At 44.5% G+C, this 27,839-nt stretch overlaps 1 protein-coding gene across 9 annotated transcripts in view; it reads left to right on the top strand.

Annotated features, from left to right (window-relative positions):
• Window positions 1-27,054, top strand: part of tns1a (tensin 1a) — a 57,776-nt gene extending 30,722 nt beyond the window's left edge. For 4 of the 9 annotated variants that reach the window (XM_052057667.1, XM_052057665.1, XM_052057671.1 and 1 more), the window contains 31 exons: window positions 256-297; window positions 2,812-2,861; window positions 3,080-3,251; window positions 3,331-3,381; window positions 3,449-3,571; window positions 3,652-3,716; window positions 4,026-4,109; window positions 5,342-5,454; window positions 5,547-5,607; window positions 5,690-5,765; window positions 5,859-5,988; window positions 7,131-7,196; window positions 7,285-7,410; window positions 15,055-16,719; window positions 17,362-17,442; window positions 17,612-17,775; window positions 17,897-17,981; window positions 20,374-20,436; window positions 20,613-20,639; window positions 20,776-20,857; window positions 21,610-22,145; window positions 22,238-22,324; window positions 22,432-22,560; window positions 23,150-23,245; window positions 23,313-23,390; window positions 23,465-23,536; window positions 23,631-23,657; window positions 23,786-23,954; window positions 24,291-24,359; window positions 24,669-24,698; window positions 24,776-27,054. In XM_052057667.1, the coding sequence (XP_051913627.1) occupies window positions 256-297; window positions 2,812-2,861; window positions 3,080-3,251; window positions 3,331-3,381; window positions 3,449-3,571; window positions 3,652-3,716; window positions 4,026-4,109; window positions 5,342-5,454; window positions 5,547-5,607; window positions 5,690-5,765; window positions 5,859-5,988; window positions 7,131-7,196; window positions 7,285-7,410; window positions 15,055-16,719; window positions 17,362-17,442; window positions 17,612-17,775; window positions 17,897-17,981; window positions 20,374-20,436; window positions 20,613-20,639; window positions 20,776-20,857; window positions 21,610-22,145; window positions 22,238-22,324; window positions 22,432-22,560; window positions 23,150-23,245; window positions 23,313-23,390; window positions 23,465-23,536; window positions 23,631-23,657; window positions 23,786-23,954; window positions 24,291-24,359; window positions 24,669-24,698; window positions 24,776-24,905 (4,749 nt within the window). In that variant the 3' untranslated portion in view covers window positions 24,906-27,054. Of the gene's footprint in view, window positions 1-255; window positions 298-1,468; window positions 1,529-2,811; window positions 2,862-3,079; window positions 3,252-3,330; window positions 3,382-3,448; window positions 3,572-3,651; window positions 3,717-4,025; window positions 4,110-5,341; window positions 5,455-5,546; window positions 5,608-5,689; window positions 5,766-5,858; window positions 5,989-7,130; window positions 7,197-7,284; window positions 7,411-15,054; window positions 16,720-17,361; window positions 17,443-17,611; window positions 17,776-17,896; window positions 17,982-20,373; window positions 20,437-20,612; window positions 20,640-20,775; window positions 20,858-21,609; window positions 22,146-22,237; window positions 22,325-22,431; window positions 22,561-23,149; window positions 23,246-23,312; window positions 23,391-23,464; window positions 23,537-23,630; window positions 23,658-23,785; window positions 23,955-24,290; window positions 24,360-24,668; window positions 24,699-24,775 lie in introns of all 9 variants that reach the window. The other 5 variants (XM_052057664.1, XM_052057663.1, XM_052057669.1 and 2 more) reach the window with 3 other exon arrangements.
• The last annotated feature ends 785 nt before the right edge of the window (window positions 27,055-27,839 follow it).

Here is a 27,839-nt window from a genome sequence, read left to right as displayed (position 1 = left end):
AGCTGAACTAAACACATTGCTGAACTATTTTTCCTGGATACATTTGGGGAGAGATGGCGACCTGCTTATGTTTTGTCCGTACAGTAGCTGTCGTTCATCTCTTTGTCACCCAACCCACATGTGTTTTTACCCCCAACCCCCTTCCCCGCCACCGCCACATGTACTTCTACAAAAGTAATGCACTTCCAAATAACCGCCGTGGCAACATTTGGAACTTTGTGACTAATCAGTCGGCTGTCTGGTTTGTCTCCACAGCCTCCCACTCCTCAGCTGCCCTTAAAGCACGTAGATACTCCGGTAAGTAGCATGTCTCTATGGCTCCACAGATGCTTTCAAAGGTCACACTTACACAGTCCACATCTGCAGTGTTAAATATCAGCTGACTGTCGGTCACGCAACCTGGTGTGAAAAATAAAAACACGGGGTGACACGTAATAGGTTCTGGACCAATACAAGGAATGTTGACCTGACCTAAAGTTGTGTTCAGTGTAATAGTTGTGTGTTAAGAAAGGCTTTTAACTTTTCGTTGTGTACACCGCACAATCTGACATGAAATGAACTGAAAACATGTCTTAGTAGGCTCGTTTGTTGTTCGATCTTTCTGTTATCCGTGGAATGAATGTTTACATGCGGTATTTGTTGTCACACTAAACTGTAACCGGGAATATTTTTGGCAACAAATCAGGGGAGGGGGAAGTATGGCATCGTTAATTGACATACTTGCATGAACAATGTGATTTTCACAGTTGGCAAGGAGTTGAAAATGAGTCGATATTTAAAAATACAGTGCAATTCTTTTGGATGAAGAGATGAAGGCGTTATATATTTTTTGTTCCCCCTTTCCCATTGAAAACCTTCATGGAAAACATAACCGCGAAAACTGAACGTAATTGAGATCGTGCAGGTGTCTCTGGGTCAAGGAAGTGCTCTGTCGGGATTTTTAAAATCAATTTCTGTCTCCGGGGACAACCTAGTGTAACGTGCTGTAAATTGGTGGAATGAACAACGGGGCTCATGCACAAGACAATTTTAGTCTCATTTCAACCAAAGCCGCAGCGACACCAGGATAATGCAAGTCGGTTGCAACTATTTTGAGCTCAGGAACTTCATTGTGAAGGGTAATTACAGTTAGCATCTCATGTTTACAGTACGAAGGAAGTGCACAACAGCACTCGGCTTGGGAAGAAGGGAGAAACTGTTGTGGGGGAGTTGGGAATAAGCAGAGATAATAAGACAGAGGGAGGAGCCGCTGCAAAGCAGGCAAAGTATGTTGGAAAAACATCTCCGGTTGGCAAAAGCAGCATCATGCAGCATCTTTGTCCACCATGGGAACCAGTGTGGAGGGCAATACAGCCTCACGGGACATAGTCATATCCTACCAAAACTTAGTTTTCTCACCTATTTTGATATTCCAAACAAAAAGCATCCGGCAGCCTGATCGGCCATGCCTCTCGGCGGCTCTTTTCAGAGGCATTTTCCCTTCCTGCGTTTAACTTGGAGGTGGAGCACAGGTCACCTGGTCAACAAGGTAGGCACCGCCAACATCGGAGAGCAGATTTCACTCTCACTTTCATTTAGAATGACGTCAAACACACGTCCGTAACCTTCTGGCACCATACTTTTGAATACGTGACATGTCAGTATAAAGATGTTGCAAGAAGTAAATAGCTTCAGCCTTTTGGTTCCGAGTCAGTTCCTTTTGGAGTGGCTATTCAGCCTCTGAAAAGTCTTGTGATCTTGCGACTTGTACTTGATTTATTTTCCTTACCCGTAGGTTCTGCTGGATTTCTTTTGATTTTGATTTTTTTTCTCAAAGAAATTGAAAGATACCTCAACCTTTTATGGTATAGCTTACGGTGCATCGTTAAGTTCTTGTCATTGATTTCAGTTCCTTTTCTGCCACTGGCGCCTACCGTTTGCAAATATTATGAAAAGGGTTTAAAAAGCCCTTTGGAATTCCCAAGATTTTTATGAGCGCATCCGAGCTCTGAGCGCCACTGTGATGTACGTTATATAGACTCAAGTATTGGGACACATGATCATTGGAGGTTGACCCCTCCTGCAGTTCTAACAGCTTCCATACACGTTGCTACAAGACCACCGACTGTTGTGATGTTATGTGCCGAGCCCTCATTCAGCAGTGTCTGAGGCCTGCCCCACATCTGGTGCTTGTCAGAGCACCGAAGAGGAGGCTTCCCCTTTTGGCTCTCAAGGCTAGTTCCAGCTGTGGCCTGTGGGCACCACACACTCTGTGCTGCAAAATCATTTCATATTGTTGTCCTGCGCGCTGCCATCTTCGACACATCCCCATCTTACTCGCTTCCAAAAAGAGGAGTCGTGTTACTCCTGTCCACGGGTGATTCTGTCAAATATCTGAATTGGCAGTAAAGGAACATTCAAGAACATTCATCTTTCGAGCCGCCTGATCTTCACTAGGGTCGCGGGGGTGCTGGAGCCTATTCCAGCTGTCTTCGGGCAGTAGGCGGGGGACACCCTGAATCGGTTGCCAGCCAATCGCAGGGCACACAGAAACGAACAACCATTCGCACTCACACTCACACCTAGGGACAATTTAGAGTGTTCAATCAGCCTGTTACGCATGTTTTTGGAATTTGGGAGGAAACTGGAGCACCCGGAGAAAACCCACGCAGGCCCGGGCAGAACATGCAAACTCCACACAGGGAGGCCGGAGCTGGAATCGAACCCGGTACCTCTGCACTGTGAAGCCGACGTGCTAACCACTGGACTACCGGGCTGCCCCATTCAAGAACATGAATTTGCTTATGATTTATTCGCCCTTCCTCCCTTCAGGGGTCAGCCAGGTCCTGCAAGAGTGCCGAAATAAAGCGAAAGCAGTCACGGTAAGATGCACCGCGGTCATGCCGCATACACTCAAACGAACAAACTTGGACTGAACATGGACGACTTCTCCTTTGTTACCCATTGAATTTGCGGAAAATGAACCACTTTTCTCTGATATGTGCATAGATCACAATAATTACAATCTCTGCTCTGATAACACAATAAAGCAAGAGAAAACACTGTCACGCGTCACCTGCTTCGTGCTTGCCCACGCCAGGAGTCAGAGTATGGTCCAGGACATGGAGGAGAGCTATGAGGTGGACCTGGTCTACATCACAGAGAGGATCATCTCCTTCTCCTTTCCTGCCACTGCCGAGGAGCGCAGCTACATCGCCCACCTCAAGGAGGTGGCGGCCATGCTGCGCTCCAAACACGGTGACCACTACCTGGTGAGGAATGGCCCTGGAATTAATCAGACACTTTTTATGTGGGCTTTGATGCATTTCTATTTGGTATTCCGAATGTTAGGTGCTCAACCTGAGTGAGTTGAGGAACGACCTAGCCGCATTAAACCCCAAGGTAAAAACGGGTACGATGCAGGAAAACATGCCATGTGAGAAGGTTCTTACTCGCTTGGCTCGTGCAGGTGCTGGAGTTCGGCTGGCCAGACCATCATGCGCCTCCACTGGACAAAATCTGCAGCATGTGCAAGGCCATCGACACGTGGCTCAATGGCGACCCGCACAATGTCGTGGTGCTTCACAACAAAGTAAATCCGTACAGACAGCACAAATCAATGAACTCGTAGTACATTAGGTGCATCACACTATGGCCTCTCTGGTGTTACAGGGAAACCGAGGTCGGACGGGGGTGGTGGTGGCAGCCTACATGCACTACAGCAACATATCGGCAAGGTAGCGAACACATTCTCGGAATTCCCTACTTCAAGATTGCTGGTGTTGTTGAATTCCGCTTTTCTTCTTCAACTTTGATCCCCCGGTCTCGAAAGCCGTGAGGTGTGTGAGAGTCCGCTGTGTAATGAATGTGGCAAAACAAGCCATCCCAGCTGGTTTATTGTTCTGGTTCTGAGAACGAGCAGCTCGGGGAGAGTCATCATTCTTTAATGCAGCCAGATGTTGTTGGAACTTTGGAGATACTTTGAAACTCTGAAGGATAATTCTTCAAAAGATTCCTGTAATGCCACTGTTCATCTACATTTACAGCGCTGACCAGGCATTGGACAGGTTCGCCATGAGGCGTTTCTATGAGGACAAAGCGCTTCCTATGGGCCAGCCCTCGCAGAGAAGGTTTGTTGTTCCCTCGCTCCCTGTTTGGAAATGTATGCGTGTCACACAGTACAAAGTATACACTCCGTGTTTCCAAACCACCTAATTTTCCAAGATTGGTCCAAATGTGGTCCATTCCTGTACACAGGAAAAGCATTTTTCCCATCTGCAATTTAGTTTGAAATGGGATCATTGTGTGAAAATGTCATGGCATCTACTGTGCTTGTTTGAGGGATTCCACTCATGCCAGGAGAGGTCCCAAGAGAGTGTGGCGAATAGCGAAATCTGTTTTCCGCCACTGTGATGACTGGAGATGATGTCATCAAGCATGTTGTGGAATCGCAGAATTTAAGAGGGGGGAGATCGGAAGAAGGTGACAGAGAATGAAAATCTGATGGCTCATCCTCAACAGTGCAGCTATTTCCCGCGTCAGACATAATTATCTCTGCTCTCACCCGGCTGCTATTTTGAACACGACGTATTAAAACTGGGATGAGCTCAGTTGCTGCTGTGTGATTGTACAAGTTTACATTTAAAACAGATTATATAACATGTACGTACTGTATATTGTGTCATTAGGTTATTGTATATTACATTACAGAATCTGAAGGAAGTTAGAACTTTCAACATGCAAAATTAACTTTCACCAGAACTCCCAAATGGGGCAGATGAAAACTTGGCCCAAAAATGGGCACTTTAAAACATTTGGATCACAAGCAGGTGGCTCCTTCCTCCCTTCCTTGCTTGCTTCCTTCCTTCCATCTGTGAGATCCCGGCTAACTAAAAAATGGAAGCCGGATGGGCTTCCATTAGCAGATTAAGGCATTCGGCCTCCTCATGGGCAAGCTCATGTCCTGCAGCTCCCTCACAACGATGTTTAACAACTAATGTACCAGACCCCCAACCGTTGACAACAGTTCACCCTAGCACGTTCCAGGGTAGACCGGGGTGGAATAATCTCATGGATCAGGAGCAGCACATCCGACTGATTTTGCTTGATTTTTAAAAAAATGAAACTATTTTTTGGGGTTAGAGGGGAAGTAGGCACAGAAAGCCAAGTTAGAAGCTAACATGTCTGCGTCACAACTGAGAAACTCTGCCTTCCCAGTTGTGAAGGTTGTGTGGGATTTCCTTCCACATTACAAATACATGCACATTAAGTACGCTGATTCGCATGAACGGTCCACCTGGGAACAAATGAGAAAAGGAATCAATACAAGTCGGCTCTGCTCAACCCTTTCTTTGCTCTTTAGGTACGTGCGATACTTTAACGGTCTTTTGTCGGGAGACATAAAAATCAACAACAAGCCCCTGTTCCTGCACCACGTCATCATGCACGGAATTCCCAACTTTGAGTCCAAAGGAGGTGAGTGTGCACCCTACAATTATTATGGGGTAGTTTGGTGTAGTGAGAAATAAAATCAAGATCAATGTCCATTCTCTGTTTGTCCTTCCCAGGCTGCCGTCCATTCCTAAAGATTTACCAGGCGATGCAGCCAGTCTATACGTCGGGAATATAGTACGCAAACATTGGCAACTTGTCAGTTTGTTGCAGCTTTGAATGCATTTGTTTTTTATGAGATGCTGTTGTTGTTACACAGCAATGTGCAGGGAGATGGCAACACCAGTATTTGCATCACCATTGAACCCGGCCTCCTGCTAAAAGGCGACATCCTGGTGAGAGATTCCTCCTTGCTCATTCTGATCACGCCTGATCATTTTGTTGTCTTCACGGCACCCCGTACACATTTCTACACTCACCTGCCGCAGCTCAAGTGTTACCACAAGCGCTACAGAAACCCCACCAGGGATGTTGTCTTCAGGGTGCAGTTCCACACGTGCGCTATCCATGATTTGGGAGTGGTGTTTGGGAAAAGCGAATTGGACGAGACATTCAAAGGTAATACAGTAATACCCCCCACCCCACACCCCAATTCGTGGGAGTTATGCTCTGCTCCCCTCCACACACACACACGCACACACATACACACGCGCGCGCACACACACACACACACACACACACACACACACACACACATATGCGTGATAAGTGAAATCCATGATTTTATAGCATTTATGGCACTTTATTTTCTTTAAACACACAAACAATATTTAACAAACATTTAAATGCATGTACTATGTTGCAAGAGCAATGGATAACACTAAAATATTGCACAGCAAAACAGTGTACCGAACTCTCTGTGTTTACACAATTATAAACAGTTCCGTCTTTTTTCCAATTTTAACAAATTTACAAACTCGGAAAGTCATAATATACATAAAAAATCACATCCAAAGATGGACATTAGAAAAGTTTCTTAGTGCCAGTTGGTTTCAGTAGTGTTTGGTTTTCTTTCTTGTTCTTCATTTAGAGTAGTTGTATGTTCCCATCTAGTGGTCAAAAATAGAACCACACCCGGAATGGGCGAGTTTTTATTATTATTTAGAAGCATCCATCCTCCATTATTCACTGAATTCATCTATTCACTATTTTTGCACTGAGGCCAAAGCCATGTCTAATCTAAAACTAGTACCATCCGGTGGCATATTGGTGCTAAGCAACTAAGGGCATGAGGTTCATTGTCTGAAAAAAAAAAAAAAGTATATTGCTGCCATCCAGTGCTATCAAGGGTAATTACAAACCTTTTGTAGTATCGATTATATGTAGATATTCGGTATTCGCAGCAAAGCTCAGTCTCGATCTCTCACTACAAGCAGAAGTTCATTATATTTCTGAGTTCATGATGTATTCACAAATATATTTGTACTCGTTTACCACTCTTTTAAATTAAGATAAGATAAGATAAGATTTCTTTTATTTGTCCCACACTGGGGAAATTTACAGTCTACAGCAGCAACATTGTGGGTAGAAAGAAGAAAGAAGAAAAACAAAGTGTTTGCATTCACTCACAAAATAAATGTTAAAGTTTCAATGTACACCGTTCAATTAAGTGCAATATAAATATAGATATAGATAAGGTGGCTGTGCTATTTGCAATTGTTTTTCCTTTTTTTTAATTACTAATTGCTTTCTTTGTACAGATGACAGATTCCCCGAGTATGGGAAGGTGGAATTTGTTTTTTCTTATGGTCCTCAGAAAATCAAAGGTAGCATGCTTTTTTTTCTGACTGCTTATAGTTACTCATTGTTCCTAAATGTATGAGTCACGTCCCCGTCATGGCATGTGTTCCTCAGGCCTTGGCCATCTGGAGAATGGACCGAGCGTCTGTGTGGACTACAACACTCAGGATCCTTTGATCCGTTGGGACTCATACGAGAACTTCAGTCATCGCTGTGAGGGAGCTGCTGATTATCAGCACGGTATGCGCATACATGCACACCCATCAGTACTGGAGTCATCTCAGTGGCAGCCAGTGCGGTACCACCATTCACTTTACGATGTCACAAAGAGCCATTTTATTTTTATGGACTTCCTCTGAGGGATGTCGTGGTAATTGCAGCGTTTCAAGAAGGTCAGCGCCCGAATTGCAAATTCTTTCCTGTTTTAACAAGGACTCTGTAGGAAGACACTTGTCCTGTAATTTCTTCAATTTAAGTCTCTTGGCTGCCCAGTCAAGTGGAAGACTTTGTTTTTATACCATCTGAGTAGAATTCTCGATAAATAGTATCAATTGTTTTGGAGGATAGTGTCTGAGAAGAGTGTGCCCTGCGAGGCGATATTTGTATGACGGGATACGCTGACATTGTTGTTTAGGGCTGAAATACAGATCAGTCTCCACCATCACAGCTCGAAAATCTTTCTTGGCAGAGAAGAGGTTTCAACTCGTCGCAGCACAGCCGACACAATTACTCATTTGCAGAAGCCAGACTTGTTCATTTGTTCTGGGCTTCAGGCGTTGATGTTTGAATCAATGTCGCTTTCCTCCCCCGGGCGCCTTGCTTAACCCTGACCTTGGACATGGAGTTGAAAGAGCTCAGCAAAAGAATGGTGTCTTTCAAAGACTGCGCAGGATTAGAATGCTTGTTGCTTTCATTCGAACTCACAATCCCCCAGTGGTACAGTAAGTGCTCCTCATGAGCACTTGTCATGAGGAGACTCTCTGACACTCACCTGTGTCAGTGCACGTGTGATTTTATAAATATTTTGAGTTCCTTGCAGTTTTTACACTGGAATGCAAGCATATGTGTCAGCTTGACTTTGCTCCGCTAATAACTCTGATCCCCGGCAGCTGTTGACCTGCAAGTCAGAAGGCCCCGGTCCAGGCCCGTGTGTTCACCGAAGTGTCTAACGGTTACTTTAAAACTGTCAGGTACTTTTGTCAATGCGTGTCTAGTTTAAATACAAACAGCTGATTTTTCAAGACAAGGCCACTCATCATCAGACAAAGAAAGCAAACATGCAGAAATAAAATGTATTTACAAGAAGGGAATATAAATTACCATTGCTCCGGATTTGTTTCGAAGGACTGGAATTTGTGTGTGACATTCAGTAGGCTTACAACCCCTCCCCTATTTGGCCAGGCCGCGCTGCCACGAAACATGTCTCGAATAGCTGGACAGTGACAGCAACCGACACAGGCAGGCAGGCAGGCAGGCAGGCAGGCAGGCAGGGTGAGGCAGACGCCGCCAGTTATATGTGTGGAGCCACACAAGTCATTTTGTTAGCGTTTGCGAGGATTGATTGAAGGAAAACTTGTAAAGAGAAGCCGAAACGCGAACCTTTTTTTTGGCTGGTGAGTCCAACTGTCAGCTCTTCGTCAACGTGAATGCTTGCATTTCGAGACATCGATTACCTTCAAACCTGGTAGTCAGCCATGTCACTATTGATGATGGTTGTCGTGGATAACAGCAACGGTCAACATCAAAACTTTACGTGTCCCTAAATGTATATTTGATGATCATTTAATAAATATCTTAATTTTTTTTTCAAGGCCATCATTTAACCATGCGTTGTCATGTATCGTGATGACGTTTCAGAAACAAATTCCACCTTTTCCTGAATGTAACTGTTCTTGAATAATAATAATGATAATAACAATAATTAAGTCACTGATGGTGTAGTGTTAGACTCGCCTGCCTTGTGTGCAGGCAGCGTGGGATCGGTTCTCACTCAGTGACGGTGTGGATGTGGGTGGGATTGGTTGTTTGTCTCTATATGTGCCCTGCGGCTTACTGGTGACCAATTCAGCCTTCTGCCCGAAGTCAGTTGGGATAGACTCAAGCAACTTCCCGTGACCCTGTTTGGGATAAGCGGTGTTGAAAATGGATGGATGGTTTAATAATAAAAAATAATAATAATAATACTAATAGGGTGGTTAGCACGTTGACTTCACAGCGCAAAGGTACCAGGCTCGATTCCAGCTCCGGCCTCCCTGTGTGGAGTTTGCATGTTCTCCCCGGGCCTGCGTGGGTTTTCTCCGGGTGCTCCGGTTTCCTCCCACATTTCAAAAACATGCATGGTAGGCTGATTGAACAGTCCAAATTGTCCCTACGTGTGAGTGTTAGCGTAAATGGTTGTTTGTCTCTGTGTGCCCTGCGATAAAGCGGATCAGAGAATGGATGGATGGATATTTATTTCGCACGATGTGGCATCACCAGGAATGAAATGACTCAGGAAACCCCCCAAAAGTTTTTTTTTTTTTTTTTTTTCCTGACAAGGCTTCTAATTTAGACATGAACAATTAGTATCATGCATGGTCACTTCTTGTGAGAGACTGGACAGTTGTACTCTACCTGGGAGTTTTCAATGTAGTAATTTTACATCTTTTATTGTGCATTTGTCCTCATGTCTTATCACTCCGGAGTCTAACCTACAGGAGCCCATACCTGTACATAACTGACTAAAGAAACCAAATTTACTGCAGCTAAACTAAGTCTGCAGAAATGGAGAGTAGTGAAGTATTTTAAATGCGTGCTTGTGTGTGTGTGTCACACGAGAACAAAATGCTTTGAGCTGGACGTGTCACTGACAGCACGGTGAGCCGCAGCAGCAGGTTCAGGTCCCATCCGTCCTCGAAACCCTGCTGTGGCTGTCTTCTTTCCTTCATGCCTTCTTTCTCCTCTGAATAGCTATTTTGGAGTCAAGCCGCTACTGATCGCATATCCTCTGAGCATGGAGATAAATGTGAATTAGAAGTGTAACGGGATGTCTTTAACATGACATCACCCTGAAAATCCTTTTGGTAGGTGACACTAATACGGACACATCACGTTACCGCTAAGGAGTGACTGATGGATGGAGCAGGAGGCAGACTTTGGTCATATGAAACCAGTCACTCACCGATTCTCCCACTGTGACACATGCCGTGTGCTGTCATGTCATATCTCACTCTTAAAATGTTCCACTCTTTAACAGAGAACTGCGATGTGTTATTAGTCCCCTTGAAGATTTTGTAAGATGGGCGAATGTGACACAAACAAGTGTATGGGACAAGTCAGACAGCTGTCAGTCAAACCCAGTCACCTTCTGCCGGCATGTAGACTGGATGACGTCTCAGCGATATCAAAGCTAAATGTCACATCCAGTGGTGAGGCGATATCACTGTGTGTCCACACATTCCTGCACTGGCCTGTCAGTGTATATAATTGTGACTGACGTTGAAGATGTTGTCATACTGAAAGAAAACATCAACCTCCATCTTTCACACTTTGGTTGACTTCAACAAGGACAGTATCCACCTTTGTGGGTTTTTTTTAGTTTTACTGTCCTCTTGTATGCCCACTGAGATCTGAATTGATTTTGCTTGAAATTCCAGACTTTTGATCACACAACATTGTAAATTGCTTACACTTTTACGAAGAAGAAACAAAAATAATGCACTGCATCTAATCAAATTTAAACTGCAGGTCTATCTTCCAGAGGTAGATGTTGTTAACCAGACATGTAGTCCCAAACAGGTCAGACCTGTCAATGTCAGGTGTAGCACTAGCACGTAAACCTTTTTTGTTTCGCTATCATCAAGTAGGAAAGCACAGAATCAGCCTTGTTGACATCCAGTTAGGTCCAGACTTGGGCTACCAAGGAAGTTTTATTTTGCCTCTTTCCTACACCGCTACAATTGATTTGAATTACAATAAGCAATTAATTAGTATCCGAAGTGTAGACTCATCTTTTATCATTCAGGAATTACAGCCATTTTATGTAGATTATGTCGCATTGTATGGACAGAAAAGTATTTGGCTATTTTGTTAGATGCTTCATAGTTGGTCACAACTGCCTGAAATCTGGACTCCACGGACATCATCACATTCTTACATTTCTCCCTGGGTATGCCTTGACCGACTTTCATTTCCAGACACCTCCAATTGCCGCTTGTTTTGGGGTCTTACTATTTTGACTGAAATCTTCAGTAAGTGACCAGAATGCTCCAATGCAACGCAATGCAACTGACAGCTCGCAGTGCAGAATGGAATGGATGGGCCTGTCTGTTCTGTTTTATTCTATTCTATTCCATATTTTTCTTTGGTCTTACATCTGAAAGTTGACACGGCAATCACATTTTGTTTTCAGTGTAATCCATTGTGCTGCTGTGTAAAAGGCAAAATCACAAACACTGTCCAAATACTTCTGGAACAAACTGCATGTACACCCCGCTTTGTACTCAACTTGCCAGCTGGGCTTTTGACACCGCAGTGACACGCGGTGCTCAACTGCTTCTATTTATAACAAACCATTAGGCACTTTTGTGAAAATGGCTTTTTAATGGCTGCCAAGTCTGAGATGTGCCAATGAGGCACCCAAGCTATGGCTTGTGTTTGGGAGTGAGTGTGTGGACCTGCAACCAGTACAATGCATTTAAAAATAAACAGAAATACACTAGGTGAACAAGCATGTGCACCAGCATTTGGTGCGCATGGCACACTGCCCGGGTGACTCACCTGATCTAATTTAAGGTTGGCTGCCACTATTTAATGGCGCCCAGGGAAGGTTGTGCGATCTATTTGGGCTTAAAATCATGCTCGCCACAGTTAATACCCAGCTGGAGTGCTGCCACAATGATTTGAAGCGCTTTGGCATTAATGTGAGTGATAACTGCATATTAGGTGCCTTGCAGCGCCATCGGATCTTTTGGTGGTTATAGCATGATGCAAAGCATGTGTTCAGATTTCAAAAGGATTTCTCCGAGCCATCAACCTTGCTGCTGCTTTACTTTAAGCCGCATGACTGACATTGCACCGTCATCCATCGATTTTCTATACCGCTTATTTTGTACTGGATCTTCAGCGAAGCTGAGGTTGATCCCATCTGATTTTGGGCGAGAGGTGAGAGGTTTATCGCTCATATTTATCAGATTTATGACTGACATGTCGCTTGGTAGAATGCAGAGTAACCTCCATGCTCGATTTTCATCAAAAGGGATATTCAAAAATGTTGGAGCACCGTACAGTGGTCTCTGAACTTTCATTCATTCATTCATCTTCCGAACCGCTTGATCCTCACAAGGGTCGCGGGGGGTGCTGGAGCCTATCCCATCTGTCTCTGGGCAGTAGGCAGGGGACACCCTGAATCGGTTGCCAGCCAATCGCAGGGCACACAGAGACGAACAACCAACCACGCTCACACTCACACCTAGGGACAATTTAGAGTGTTCAATGAGCCTGCCACGCATGTTTTTTGGAATGTGGGAGGAAACCGGAGCTCTGAACTTTCAGATGACCTGAATTAGAATTTTTCAAGATGCGAGCCGTCGCTTGGCTGATTTGACTTGCAAGCAGAAATCAGAGATTAGAGTGCTCAGTGGTTCAAGCAAAGTCAAGTCAAGTCAACAGTATTTATAGAGCACTTACAAACAGCCATCGTTGCATACAAAGTGCTGTACATGGAGCAATTTAACATGCACAAAAAACAGTAAGACAAATCGGTAATAAAGGCGGTAGAAAGCACCAAACAGTAAAACCAAGAACAAATCTAAGTCATGCTGAGTCGAATGCCAAAGAATACAAGTTGTTGTTGAGGGTTGTAAAGATGGGAACCGAGGAGGCTTGCCGAATGTTCAGTTGGAGGTCATTCCAGAGAGAGGGACCAGCAACAGAAAAGGCCGGATCCCCTCTGAGCCTCAGTTTAGTTCTTGGTACTTCTAATAATGTCTGGTCCACAGACCTGAGGGGACCGTTTCATCGGTGGTGGTTTGTCATTGCAAATTAGACACACCGCAGAACCTGTTCTCTCCACAAAGGAGAATCCTTTGTTTAGTCTATATGTGCCCTGCGATTGGCTGGCAACCAGTTCAGGGTGTACACCATCTACTGCCCGAAGACAGCTGGGATAGGCTCTGCGACCTTTGTGAGAATAAGCGGATCAGAAAATGGATGGATGGATGCAAGTTATATCTGTGACTACTATAGATTGTTCTTCCACTCACAGGTGATTTATTTGTTTTTCGCGGGCCACATCTAATGATGTAGCGGGCCAGATCTAGCCCCCGGGCCTTGAGTTTGACACATGTGACCTAATGAGTCAGAGAACTCAGAGAACATTTTTCCAAGGCTCATAGAATATACACAGAAACTACCAAATCTTTCATCACACGCGCACACACACGCGCACACACACACACACACACACACACACACACACACACACACACACACATTTTGTTTCTACCTATTTCCATGTTTAGTAATCACCATTTTTTCTATAAAGTACGAACAGCAACAATGAAAATGTGCTTTTGATGGCATTTGAATGATTTTACAAATATCACCATTGTGAGAATTTTATGTTTGACAAACTTTCCTATTTAGTAGTGCATGTGTGTGCGTGCATGAATCATGCCATATGCATGTTCATGTAGGATGATAAACTGTTTCCAATTCCATTGGATTTTCATTTTCAGATTTTACATTGCACTCATAAGTGTATCTAACTCATGACTGTTTATAATGTTGAAATTATTGCTGAGTGGAAAATGTATTAAAAACATTTTTTTTTCAAGACTGCATGTGTTTTGGGACTGTGGGAGGGTGCCGTGGAAAGAGAACTTGATAATTCACTTTTCTCCTGCGACATCAGAAGGTTGACAGATGGGTTTTCTGTGTAGCCACTCCCCTGCTGCTGGGAAGAACAAGTGGTGGTGCGGCCCCGCCTCTTTCATGTCAAGCGCATTTCTGGTGATGGGAGGGCACAGAGAGGGGAGCAATAGGAGAAGGCTCACTCTTTATATATGTGGAAGTAAATTATTAGTTTGCGTAGTTTTTGGAGAGGGAGAGTGATGGAAAATCACATCGACAGCGGGTAAGGAGGACTTTTCCATGGCAACCATCAGAGATATATGGTACAAGCTAATGATCCATTCAGTCCCATGAGAAGCAAGCAAAGGGACAATTTGTGTTTATAGTTGGTGTTCTGACTTCCTGTTGACATGATGTTTGAAATAACTGTGTTTGAAGTGATCCACCATTTGTCTCTTGGGGTCGCACTACCACATACCAATCAGCTGTTGTTGCTGTGTACTTGTCGTGGCTTTCCATTGCTTTGCGTGGACTACTTTAGAACCTGGATGAGTTTTCTTCTTGCAAATGTTAGAGTTATCGCTTACAATTTGAGCTACATTAAAGTATCTTCAATAGGTTGCCACCACTTTGACTTTGCTAGGCTTCTTTGCCCATTACCGGATGTTCTACTGGTAAATTCATCTTCACAGCCTCGACAAAGGATAGTTGGTTTGTTTCTGTCCTTCAGTACAGATGAAATACAGTATTCTTCCAGTGTTGTGTTCGCTGGTCAGTGTCCACCCTGGTTTGCATCAGACTGAGTTGGTCGTCAGTGACGCAATGGTGGCACCGCCTTTAGCCCTGTAAACTTTCTATTATTAGTGCACGGGGACGGTGCTGCCCGTTGCTAGGCTAAAACTCGGGGTTTAAAAAAAGACTTCCAGAGCTTCCTTGTGCTGATGGGCAGGGTTATTTACTCCTTTGCAAGTTCGCTGTTGTTTATTTGTGTGCAGAGAACTACAGTGAAAGAAGTCCACTCAATTTATAATTTATTTAAAATCTGTCTTTCAGATGTTGTTCACAGTCAAGGTCCACTTGATGGAAGCCTTTATGCACAGGTCAGAAAGAAAGACTCCCTGGAGGGAGTGGTCACCGTCAATGGCCTCCCAGTCCTTGGAGACCCCCTGACTGCCCCAGAGAACCCTTTGCAACACCCCAACCAACACCTTCAACCATCAGAGCACACCCTTCCTGTAATAGGTCACGCCTCTCTCCCCACTGTCGACCACACTCTGTCTGTGAGCAGCGATTCGGGAAACTCCACCGCCTCCGTCAAGACAGACCGCACAGAGGAACACAGTCACTCTCTGCAGGGGGGCTCAAACCACAGTAACACAGGAGTAAGTCATCCGTCCCTTAGCCCCCAGGAGAAGAGAGAACTGGACCGGCTTCTAAGCGGTCTTGAGGAGCCTGTTCATCAACGACAAGTTTATTTGTCTAGTTCAACCAGTCCGGGAGGTGGTGTCCGGCACCTGGTCCCTGCACAGGTGCATGTCAACGGGGGTCACACCAGACTAATTGGTGCCCCTTCCACAGAAGAGCGTGAGACAGATATTCTTGATGACGAGCTTCCCAATAGCCAAGAGGGCAACAGTGTGGACAGTTTGGGCACACTCTCATCCTTAGAGGGCCAAGCCACACCAGGTGACCTCTACTATCACTCACAAGCCCTTGTCAAGAACGACGGCCACCATCTTGAATCAGGTGTTCTCAGCGATAAGTTTAGTGTGATGCCTGTGCACGGACTACAGACGCCCACTGCAATGCAGGAGCGCAGTGCCTCTGTGTCACCATCGGGGGGATGTAACAATTTCCAGAATGGAAGTGGAATGTATCGCTCACAGTCCTTTGGTAGCGCGCCTGGAAGAAGTCCTGAGTCCAACCCTAAACTCATGCCCAGGGCCCCCGAGAGAAGCACCAGTAGCCGGGAGGCTGTTCAAAGGGGACTCAGTACATGGCACCAGTACAGCCTCCCGGATGATCCTTTTGGCCCGCCCCTCCAGTCCACCAATAGCTTGCCACGTTTTCCCTCCTCAGCTTCACAAAGGGACATTGAGCAATCCATTGAAGCGCTCAACATGCTCATGCTCGACCTGAACCCGATCAACTCCCACATGTCCAAGTCACACAGTGCTCCCCCTGGAGAAAACACCTTCAGTTCATCACCCGTGCCCTTCTCCCAGACACTCACAAGGCCATCCTACCAAGCTGACGCGGCCATCCATGGCTACAGCTCCTCTGGGTCATCCAATAATACTTTCCATCAGCCACCACGCGTGACTGTGAGAACTTTTCCCAACCAGAGCCCTCTTTTGGAGTCTCCGGTACACTCCCCTCAAAGGCCCACCCCCATTTCGCAAAACCAAAACACCACACCATCACACACACCTGAGCCCTACATGCACACACGTCAAGCACTGCAGCAGTTCCCCTCAGATCCCTCCACAAATGTCCATCTACCGTTGAATCCTGTAAACTTGTACATGGTCGGCACAGTGTCCCACTCTCCGGACCTACAGGGGTCATCTCCCTATCCGGGCTGCAGTGAGTCCTCCACTCCACTTCCTGCTCTCACCCCTGAACCTAAGGACACCTCCTCCTCCTCTTTGCCCCAAGAACAGAATGCTGAGGAGGGGGCGTTGAACCTAGAGGGCCTGGTTGCTCACCGCATTGCCGGTAAGTCCGGGCTGTGCCAAACTGTAACGTAATTGCATAATTGATATGCCTGACAAGGGTCAGTGTATTAAATGCCTCACTGGCGTCAGAGTTTAATCTTTAAAGTTTCAACTCAAGATCCCCATCTGGGGCAACGAGGAGCATGTGGTTGAGCAGATTATAGCAGTTCCTGTAACACATTCACCAGAGAAATGAGAAGTGCACATATAATTAGCTCTGCAGCTAAAATGAAAATTAAGTCTAGCATGACAGCGCCAGGTGATCATAGCAGGAAGCTTCTGAGATCCCGGCTTTCATGAGTTCACGTTTAGGCAAACTCAGTGGAAGCTCGATGCTGCTCACAAGTGGATTTAAGCTGTGCATACAGTACATGTACCTTCTTTTTGTATACTTTCAACACGCCACTTCATTAGTTGCGTGAAATATTGTTTCACATGCAGCTCGTTTCAGTTGAACATTTGCTTTTCAGTCAGTTGCTTTCTTTTGTTTTGTTTATATTCTCTGTTTCTATGCTATCCCACACTGATCGGACCACCCCCTTCCCACCATTACTTCTTCCCCTGCACGTCTTCCTCACCTTCTACCTCATCTACCTTCCTCCTGTCCACTATTCACCACCCTGACTTCCTGCCCCGGCATCAGAGTACAACGCTCGTATCCGTGGCATCAGTGAAAGCGTAACACTGCAACAGTCTGACCGCCTTCGTTCCTATTCCTTCTCCGGTTTGTCCACCACCACTCACTTTTAGTTGCTTCCTTTTTTGTTGTTCTTTTCTTTCACATTATTTGTAGAACATTTTTGACGTTGCTTCCAATTCAATTGTATTTATTTATTTTACAATGAGCAGTTATCATTGCCCACATTCTTCAATGTTGTGTGCGGGGTTCGCAGGGGTACGCTCTAGGGCAATGACCCCAGAAGTAAGCCAGGAGACGGGCCGCCGTAGAACCACCAGTGAGGGTCAGTACCACAGTGTGCATGACAACAGGCCAGATGGCCATTCAACAGACTTCAGCATCAGTCTGCCCCACAACACAAGAGGAAGACCAGGAGAGGTACGTTTATCAGTTTCATCCTCCCTTTAGCCCTCCAGAGCTTGGCAGGAATAAAATCAATAAACATTCTCCAATACGTCATTTGTTTTCCCTCTGATTCTGTTTTCTTGACTCGTTCCAGGGTTCCGTGCACAGCTACCGGGATGCATTTGAGGACAGCGATATCGATAGATTTGTCAGGAACAGCCCTGCTTTGGGGGGCTGTGGTAAGAATTTCCCTCAAACATCAAACGTGAATCCTGTCGCCTAAGAATAAATTCATTCTTCACCATCATTGTGCGGAAAAGAGACAAGCAGCAAATATCGTGTTATTAGTATTGAAGAACCTTTATGAAAAGTTTACATGACACAATTCAAACATGGACAGACACATTGGCAGGAAATAACAATGAAACAAACGAAAAGTAAATAAAAAACCATTCTGCTTGGAGATACTCTCTCCAACAACAGAAAGTTGAAAAGAACTAATAAATGAACGAATAAGCTTTTGATTACTTAATCAGCAATTTCAATAGCAAACAAAATAAAGCCTCTGCTCACAGTCATGAACTTCCCACTCTGATTCTTGCCAAAAGTCAATTCTTCCCAAACTGACACCAAGTAGCGTGTCATTGGTTCCCAAAATATCACTGGTGTGGATATCATCACTTGGCATCCATCCCATCACTTTTAAGGTTCCACACTTGTGTCTTGCTGCTGGACACAAATGCCTCTCGGCACCAGTCCAGACCTCGTATGTCAACTGCTCCTTGTCCGTCCAGCGCCAGCCCCCTGGGAAGAAACGCAGACCCACCCAGACATGCTCAGTAAAGGGGCTCTTGTCCAGCTCTGCTTGGATCAACAGCATGTCTATCTGTGATGTCACACTGGCCAAGTCGCTGTGTCTCTCCCTGCAATGCTCCAAAGCTTCCTCCCAGCTCGCTCTCTCCCTCACGACAATGGCATCAAAGCAAAAAAAGGGATGCAGATGGAGTCGGTTTGCATTATAAATCCTGTAGTTCACCATCAGGCCGGCGTCTTCGTTTGTCTTATCATCTGGCTGCCCAATTCCCCAGAGAATTGCAGATGCCTCGCCACCCCCTGACCACATCCATTTGTTTTGGTCAGTGTCACCCTTCACCAGTCCGGTCCAGAAACTAAACACATAGTCGCTGATTTCACGGAATTTCCTGAGTTCCTCATCATTAACAGCCGGAGCCAGATTGGTGTAAAACTCACGGCAGTAGCTCTGAGCGTCGTTCCATGTCATTCTCTCGCTCACATAGACGTACTTTCCCAAAATGGTGGAGAATGTCTGTAGGAGCTGGAGGTAGCCACATACTTGCACTATCGCGGTCATCTTTTCAGTCCTACGTCGCACTCTTTGGATGGGCTTTAAAGATGCTGAGCTTTTTTTTTTGTGCCCTCACAGGATTTGCGTAGGCTCGTGATTATGTAAAAGGATGAACGCTTGACCTCACAACAAATAACATACAGCAGCTGTGTGCAAATATATGTAGAAAGTCCCTCAAAGGTATACTGGATTCCTTGGGAGAAAATAGATTTGATAAAACTCACCTGATTTTTGTAATGTTTCTGTTTCTATGACTGAAAGTATGGTAACAGTCAAAGAATTTGCTGAATGTGACAGGTTTGACTCTGAATTATTCATTCATTCATTCATTCATTCATCCATCATCCGAGCCGCCTGATCCTCACTAGGGTCGCGGGGGGTGCTGGAGCCTATCCCAGCTGTCTTCGGGCAGTAGGCGGGGGGACACCCTGACTCGGTTGCCAGCCAATCGCAGGGCACACAGAAACGAACAGCCATTCGCACTCACACTCACACCTAGGGACAATTTAGAGTGTTCAATCAGCCTGCCACGCCCGTTTTTGGAATGCGGGAAGAAACCGGAGCACCCGGAGAAAACCCACGCAGGCCCGGGTAGAACATGCAAACTCCACACAGGGAGGCCGGAGCTGGAATCGAACCCGGTACCTCTGCACTGTGAAGCCGACGTGCTAACCACTGGACTACCGGGCCACCCTGACTCTGAATTATGTTTTTATAAAATTTTTATTTAGTTTAAGAAGCTCACAATAACCCAAAGAATATTGATTTTACTGGAGTAATAAAAATGAATTTAACCTGATGGGGAGATTTAAAATGCCCAAATTCCTGACACTTTAGGTAGACGTAAGAAGCACTTGATCCTGAAGAAAGAATCTTTCACAACAGTGCATGACAGGAAAAAAAATCTCCTTCCGGACGTTCGTAATGTTATATTCGTTCACAGCTATGGTTGCTTTGGTCAGCATGTGTTGCCAGGACTGTTCTTTCACTGTTCAGGCAAAGACCAATGTCTTTGGATCTAATTTGGAGTCCCGGGTAACAAAGATGGGTAAGGGAAATGCATCGGTGTTAAAATCATTTTCATCAGGAAATACTGTATAATGCAATCAAAGTCATAATTGTCTGCAACATTTTACTCAAATGTTACTCAGTTGCAATTTTGAAGTATTTGTGCTGTGTTACATTACAAGGCTGGCAAATCAAGATCAGCGGGTAAAGGCTGTCATAAAATTGTAATGATCTTTGTTCTTTCTGTCTGTCTGCAGCTCGTTCCCCACCAGGCTGGTTGTCAGCAGCGGGAATGAAGGCTAATCAAAAATTTGAACCAGGTCAGTGAAGTCTAACTTCAAAAACATCTCAAGGTGTATTTTACAGTCAGTCTGCCTCTCTGCTGTCCTCTGTTGTTTGAAACAGTTACTGCTTCTCCCTAGCTTACAGGCTTTTGAAATATGCTTGCTTTCGTGCATCTTCAAAACGGTTTCTTCTGTTCTTTTCCCTTGATTAGACTCTGCTTCAAGTCATGGAGAACAAGGTAGCATACTGGATACGTTTTTGTTGCTGCTTGTTTTCTGTTCCAGCTTTTGTTCTCAAAATGTGCTTTTAATCTGTACAACACTTTTAACACATTGTATTTTCTCATGCTTTGATGTATTTTTCATCCAATGCAGATCATCGTAGTTTTGTGGAACTTAGAGCACAACAGTTCAGCAGTCCTCTCACCTCTAGCAGTCCTATACACAGCCCCGAAGGGTGCGTATCTGGTAGGGGTGTGATCAAACACAGTTTGAACCAGTATTTTTTTTTTTAATTTCAAAGATTCCAGTAAATAAAACTTCTCTTTGAAATATATCGAGACACATAGTGGATCGTTTTTCAGTGGCGAGATATGGATTATTTTAGAAAGCAATGGCACATTTACATGACTGACAACTTCATTCAAATGTACGTAAAATGACAACAATACATCAGAACCTCTCAAACTGAGTTGTACTGTATCAAATTGAATCATAATCCCACTGAATTCAACCGAATCGAATCGTTTCACTTTCAAATCGAATTGTCCTTCAATTGTTTCGCACCCCACACATTGAAAAACCATATGAAAATGTCATTTTGTGGAAAGATGTGCACTGCTAGTATCTGTGTACAACTGAAACTTCAAGCTCACATTGCTGAGATTGTAGCAGCTAAGGTCAGGGGTTTCCTAACATACTTCAGGTAATATTTGAAAACAGACCATGAAAGAAACTCAGAAAGTCTCATCAGACCCAATGAATGTACTGAACTGTAAGTACAATCTGGCCAAAGATGCACCAGTTACCACGATGCAAAGAGATTCAAAAACTCATATCTCAGTCAATTAATCTTATCGATATAAATACAGTAAGCAATGGGATGAGGTATGGATGGATGGGGATGACCTGGACTAAGAAACTTTAAACCTTGAACCTTTAATCCAAATGGAAGAATAATCTTCTCGTTGTTGTTTTCTTTATCAAAAGGAGACGTGGCTCTTCTGACCACAGCTCAACACCATTTTGTCCTCACACACACGCCTCCCCTGATGGCTCCCAGGTAAATATCATGGGTGTCCACACTGTCCCTGGTAGCCCCAACACCCTCCACCGCACAGTGGCCACCAATACTCCCCCAAGCCCTGCTCTCCAAAGGCGCCTGGGCCAAGGCAGTCCTTCACCGGTCAGACGCACCCCTGCAGCAGGTGCCAGCAGGGACGGCATCCCCTCCAGCCCCTTAATTGGCCGAAACCCCAAAACGAGTGCAAGTGTGCCACCCGCCAGCCCCCTGATGGGGCGGCGAGCTGCAGCGGGAGGCCACAGTACCCCAGATGAGTTAGGGGCCACGTCTCGTCAGGCTCAGCCACCTTCCACGCCCGCCTTCCCCGTCTCCCCCGAGCTGCCAGTGAAGAGGCACGCAAGCAGCGGAGATGCAGAGAGGATGGACAGCAAGAACCTCGCAGCCGAGGTTGGAGGGTCAAACTTGACTGGAACTTACCCAGACACCGCCAAGCCCATCTATGGTGAGACACAAAGACGATGAGCTGTGAGTGTTTGAGGTGATCTTTTTCTTTGTCCCCCCTCCACATTCATAATTTCATTCTGTCATCAACAGATGGTTATCCGGACATCAAAATGAATGTTAAGTTTGTCCAAGACACGTCCAAGTTCTGGTACAAGCCCGACATTTCCCGAGAACAAGGTGACGCCAGCAGCACTGCGCAGACTCCCATCATTGTCATGTCATGTCATGTCATGTCATGTCATGTCATGTCATGTCACCACCTGGACTTTCACTTTTCCTTTCAGCCATTAACGTGCTGAAGGACAGGGAGCCCGGCGCCTTTGTCATCAGGGACAGCCACTCCTTCCGTGGGGCTTACGGTCTTGCCTTGAAGGTGGCCTGCCCACCACCAACAGTAAAACAAAGCAAAAAAGGTACGCTTTGGTGCTGGAGCCTGCGAACAAGCTTCGGATATGCCATTACATGCAATTGCAAATGAGTTTGACGTACAGCCAAAAGCACATTGCTAGCAATGACGTCCACTAGCCAAAGGCTGAGCTGCACTTTATTGGTTTACAGAGTAGCTCAGTGACTCGAGCACAGGTGAATAACATTTCCTGACACCTATACCAATATTGTATGAGCCAAGAGGAAACTTATCAACCTCAGTACTGTGGCAAAAAAAGCGTAATACAACTACCGGTACATGAATTTTTTTTCCCTAGCTATTTGCAACCCAACCAAAATGGCTCCACGGCACGGTTTTGGCTTCCGACACACCATTTGAGAATCACTGCGGTGTTCTAACACACAATTTACCGTAACTCACAAATAAAAAGTCAAGACACGCACATATAATAATATACTTAACAGGAAAGGAACAAAGACACTCAACCAAATCTGATAACCGAAAAAAGAAAAGAAAAAAAGGACAATTTCCTGATGGTCTCGCATAGCACACTGCAGAGAGCTGTTTAGGGGTATATAGCAGTAATTTCACATGCTGTCTTACAATGCATCTAGTTGCTGATCTGACCAATGAGCTGGTGAGACATTTCCTGATCGAAACAAGCCCCAAAGGTGTTCGCCTGAAGGGTTGTGCCAATGAGCCCTACTTTGGTGAGTACGTGTGAAGCTATTTTGATATCTGCCATGGATTCGACTCACACACTCTATTTCACCCCAGGTTGTCTCTCTGCGCTTGTTTATCAACACTCCATGACGCCTTTGGCGCTGCCCTGCAAGCTCATGATCCCCACCAGAGGTAAAATGGCAGGCAGCCACTCATAACATGATCCAAGTTGCGTGTGATGCTTGAAATGTGCTTGCCTTGTACAGACCCAAATGAGGAAGCGTTGGAGCTGGCTATACCCACCGACCCAGTTGTGGAGCTTTTGAAACAAGGAACAGGTAACCACCTCCTTTCTGGTATATGCAGAATTAGGGAAGATGGTGCTCTATATGGTCATCCACTTTGGCTGACAGTGTCACCTCTACTTTACAGTTCAGAAGGTTCCGGAGGAGTCTTACGGTAAATATCGCACCACTGCTAATTCTCACGTAATCCACTGCTTCCATTTTTGGTTGTACTGTAGTACAGGCGCCATTGTCCTGCATCAGAAAAAAAACTGATGGTGAGTTCTGCTTTTTGGCTTCTAGCGTCTAACGTGCTTTACATTAACTCTGTGGATATGGAGTCCTTGACTGGCCCTCAAGCCATTGCCAAGGCCATCAGTCAGACACTTACGACCAATCCCCAGCCTGCCGCCACCGTCGTCCACTGTAAAGTGTCCCCACAGGGCATCATGCTCACAGACAGTCACAGAAAGTAAGTGCATAGTCATTACTTCACAAAATAAGAGCTAACGTGTTCCTAATATGTATAAACATTCGGAGGCAGGGTACTTCCTGGTGGCCAAATGCAACTAATTGCCGCTAATTTGAACCAAAAATGACAACATTTGTTCCATTTGGGTATTTACCATAGTAGTAAGTAGTGTAGTAGGAAGAACCCCATTCTAATGTACTGTCATGATTTCTATGGCGTCTTCAGTTTAAATTCATCTCTCCTTTTATTATTTATTATTTTATCTGTGGTTTCCTTGAGTGTTTTGAAAGGCGCTTACAAATGAAATGTATTATTATTATTATTTTATTATTTCAGGCTCTTCTTCAGGCGGCATTATCCACTAAGCAGTATAACCTACTGTGACGCCGACCCCCAGGGCAGAAGGTATGACTCAATATCCACAGGAATAAACTTTGCGTGCCATCAAAATAGTAATATACTCACAGTTTCCTGATGCGATTATTGCTGAAATAAATAATAAATAAATAAAAATTTGAGAATTTTGAGTATTCGCCGGTACAGTGGGACCCATAATCAACTGTAATCAAGTACTGCGAATTTGCTGACTCAGCATTTCACGATTAAATACAGGGGTCATAAAACTTACTTCATATTTTTGTTTGAGCAGATGCAAAATGTTCCAAAGAAATTTGAGTAGGTGTCGATCAGTAACAAAATCTTTTACTTGCACAGGTGGGGCCAAGAGGGTGGTCGTTCACTTAGGTAGGTACTTTAATCAATGCTTGTCCATTGTGTACACGTGTACAACAAAGTGCATACACACATGTGTTTTCTTTCAGGCTTTTTGGCTTCGTAGCGAGAAAACAGGGAAGCACAACAGACAATGTCAGCCACCTGTTTGCCGAGCTGGATCCTGACCAGCCGGCCTCGACCATAGTCAGCTTTGTCTCCAAAATGATGAGGCGGTGAAACGCATGTCGGGATGGCGCCTATTTTTAAATCCATCATTTTGGTGTCTTTTTATCTCTGGGATCCGACGATCTCCTCTTATTATTTTTAAAAATTAGATTCATGTATATATATATATTTTTGTTTTTGTTTTTCTGCCTTTCTAGTTTGGCGTATTGCAAGTATCTTTTTGTGCAAGAGGCATTGTGAACTTGTGAGAGGATGTGCCAATGTGGGCCTGCAAATGTGACGAACATGGAGGCCGCTGGACTGAAATGCGGAGAGGAGAGCGGATGAAACTGGCAAGTTCGGTGTGAGGACATGTGAGGCTCGAATGTTTCAGGGTGTTTTCCCATTTTTCTTGATTGATTTACCAAAGGTGAATGGCGTAGCGATTAAGCCATTCTTATTGTTTCCTTCTGTAAAAGATGTACAGTACCTACGACACGCAGAAAAGAAAAAAATTACTTTCTTCTTCTTGTTGTCTTCAGGAAGGAAAAAAAAACCATTGTCTGAAGACCTAATGCATGTTAACTTGACCTTTAAGCTCAGTTCTCCTCCTACCGTCCACTCACCCTTGTGGAGCACTTAGTGTGAGCTTTTCTGGTTCTGCTGTGTTAGAAAGGGCTCCGCAGTGAAACGGCGACTGATCGAAACTGCACATTGCAGACCAGCCCCACTCCCCAAAAAAGAAAAACCGCACACACACTAACACTACCCCACGCCCACCCACCTCCTTTTCTTGCAAGATGCTTTACACTGCAAGCAACTGGTGACTTTGACAGGTTGTCCACAGGGTACAGCCCCCCCCCAGTCAGCTTGCACCAGGACGCTTGTCACGGAATGACACTGAAAAGCACCTCCAGGAAGCTGAACCTGGACCTATGCACTGTTCTTTCTGCATGCTGTTTTTCCTTCGCAGCGGCATTCACTGAAAACATTCTGCGCTGTGTGCCCTCGTAGACACTGAGGCCATTTGACTTGTCAAAGACCGCATGAAGTAGACTTTTTTAAATATTCTCAGAGTCCTCAACAAGATGTAGACAACCCATTTTTGAAGTAGTCAAATGATGGTGGTGCGCTATATTTTTATTTTAAGTGTTGGTCTGATGGGTTTAGTGTACCGGGGGTGGGTCTGTCTCCATTTTGTTTCCACTGTGTGTCACAAATTACATAGAGATGTTTTTAGCAGATAAAAACAATACGTGAGTACTCACACTGTGCACATTTCCACACACGCAAGCATCTACAAGAGGATAGATATATATGTACATAGGTGAACTACTTTGAAAGGTGACTTAGCGAAATGTATTTATTTTTGTTGCTTTGGTCCCTCATGAGTACTCATTATGCATATATTGTACAGTCTAGATAGAGAAATGGGTTCAGAAAAAAATCTACTTATTTTGGCTAATGATTTCAAAGTCTGAGGATTTTGAAATGTTTGAATATATGGTGTACATTATTTTGTACATGTATCTGTTTTGGCTCATCTTGTTTGTCATCTTGGCAAAAGCAGTGTAGCGGACTTGCATGGACAAAAGTGTGCGTGAACAAGAGTTTGGTGGTGGGAAACATTTAGAACAGATTGTAGTTGATAGAACATTGCAAATTAAAAAAATGTAAGGAAAAAGAGGCCAAGCTCAAATGCAATACAAAAAACAGTATGCGCCCATGACAGTTTTGATTTTTGCCAAAGAGTCACACAAGCTGCTTTTTGTCTTTGCCTCCAATTGACATGCAAAACTATGTTACACAGGGAGGTTTACACTTATGCACTGAGACATTGACGACTCTTCTTCTAACTCTATGCCCAGAGAAAAAAAAATAGATTGCTGAGTACATGAATCACTTGACAGAGCAGCAGAGAATCGACAGGAATTCCACATGCGACAAGCTCTTCCAAGGCTTAATCATCAGACCTCCTGGACGCCAATGGTTTATTTATCTTTTTTTATTTTTTTCTCCATGACAGACATCTTGTTCCACTGTGTTATATGGAAGTAGAGCTGTGGAGCTTGCTTCTGTCCAGGAAAGCATTTTTATAAAAGACCTAGCAAGTGTCGCTAAAGTTGTTTCAATTGTATTAATGCAAAAAAAAAAAAAGACACCCTGATTGTGTTTGTGCTTACCAACTTCATTTGTCATGACAGCTTATCTATGGAGAAGGGGGGAAAAAAACATTAAAGCAATACAACTCTGTTACACCCAAGTGTCTGTCTGCATAAGTATGTGTGGTATTACAGTATGTGTTTTTGTCTCCAAATGGCATGCATGCATGTAACAGGTGTACAGCATCGGTCCTTTAGCTTGCAGGAGGATGCCTGCCGCAAATTAATTACTGTACAGTACTGGAAAGGGTTGCCACTGATCTGCATGGTGCTACTTACCGTACGCACAAAACTCAAGTTCACACTGTCGGTCTTACGTAACATGAACAAATTTATTTTTCAAAGTGATAAAAATAGCCAAAGTACAGTGCCGCTTTCATGTCGTCTATTTAATTCGTTCCATGACCACACTCGAAATGCAAAAGTCTCAAATCATATTGAACTTAACTGAAATGCCATTCATCTGTTCCAGCCTGCGCCCAAAAATTGTTGGAATGTGTATTTTAATAAGGAAAAAAAATAGCACTCCATAATAATATATTTGATAAAAATATACAGCAGTAACAATTCAATATTAAAAACAAATGTATATTCATATTACACATTATTATTTGAATAAAGGATGGATGGAACAATTAAATGTCGATCCTTCTGGTGTGCCCTCCTTTGCCACCCGGGGACAGTACAAGACAGCTGTTGATTGTTGATTAAGACATTATGAGTCCCACTTGAGTTCTCAACAGGGCACGCCCAGCTGCAATTGGAGTAACTGCTGGACTATTACAGCTGGGTGTGTACTGTCGAGAACTGAAGTGGGATTGATAATACCTCAACTCCTCTCTCA

This window comes from Hippocampus zosterae, chromosome 2 (genome assembly GCF_025434085.1).
Source record: "Hippocampus zosterae strain Florida chromosome 2, ASM2543408v3, whole genome shotgun sequence".
NCBI lineage: Eukaryota > Metazoa > Chordata > Actinopteri > Syngnathiformes > Syngnathidae > Hippocampus > Hippocampus zosterae.
The sequence above is the reverse complement of the archived record's forward strand: the minus strand, read 5'-3'. Positions and strand labels throughout refer to the sequence as shown.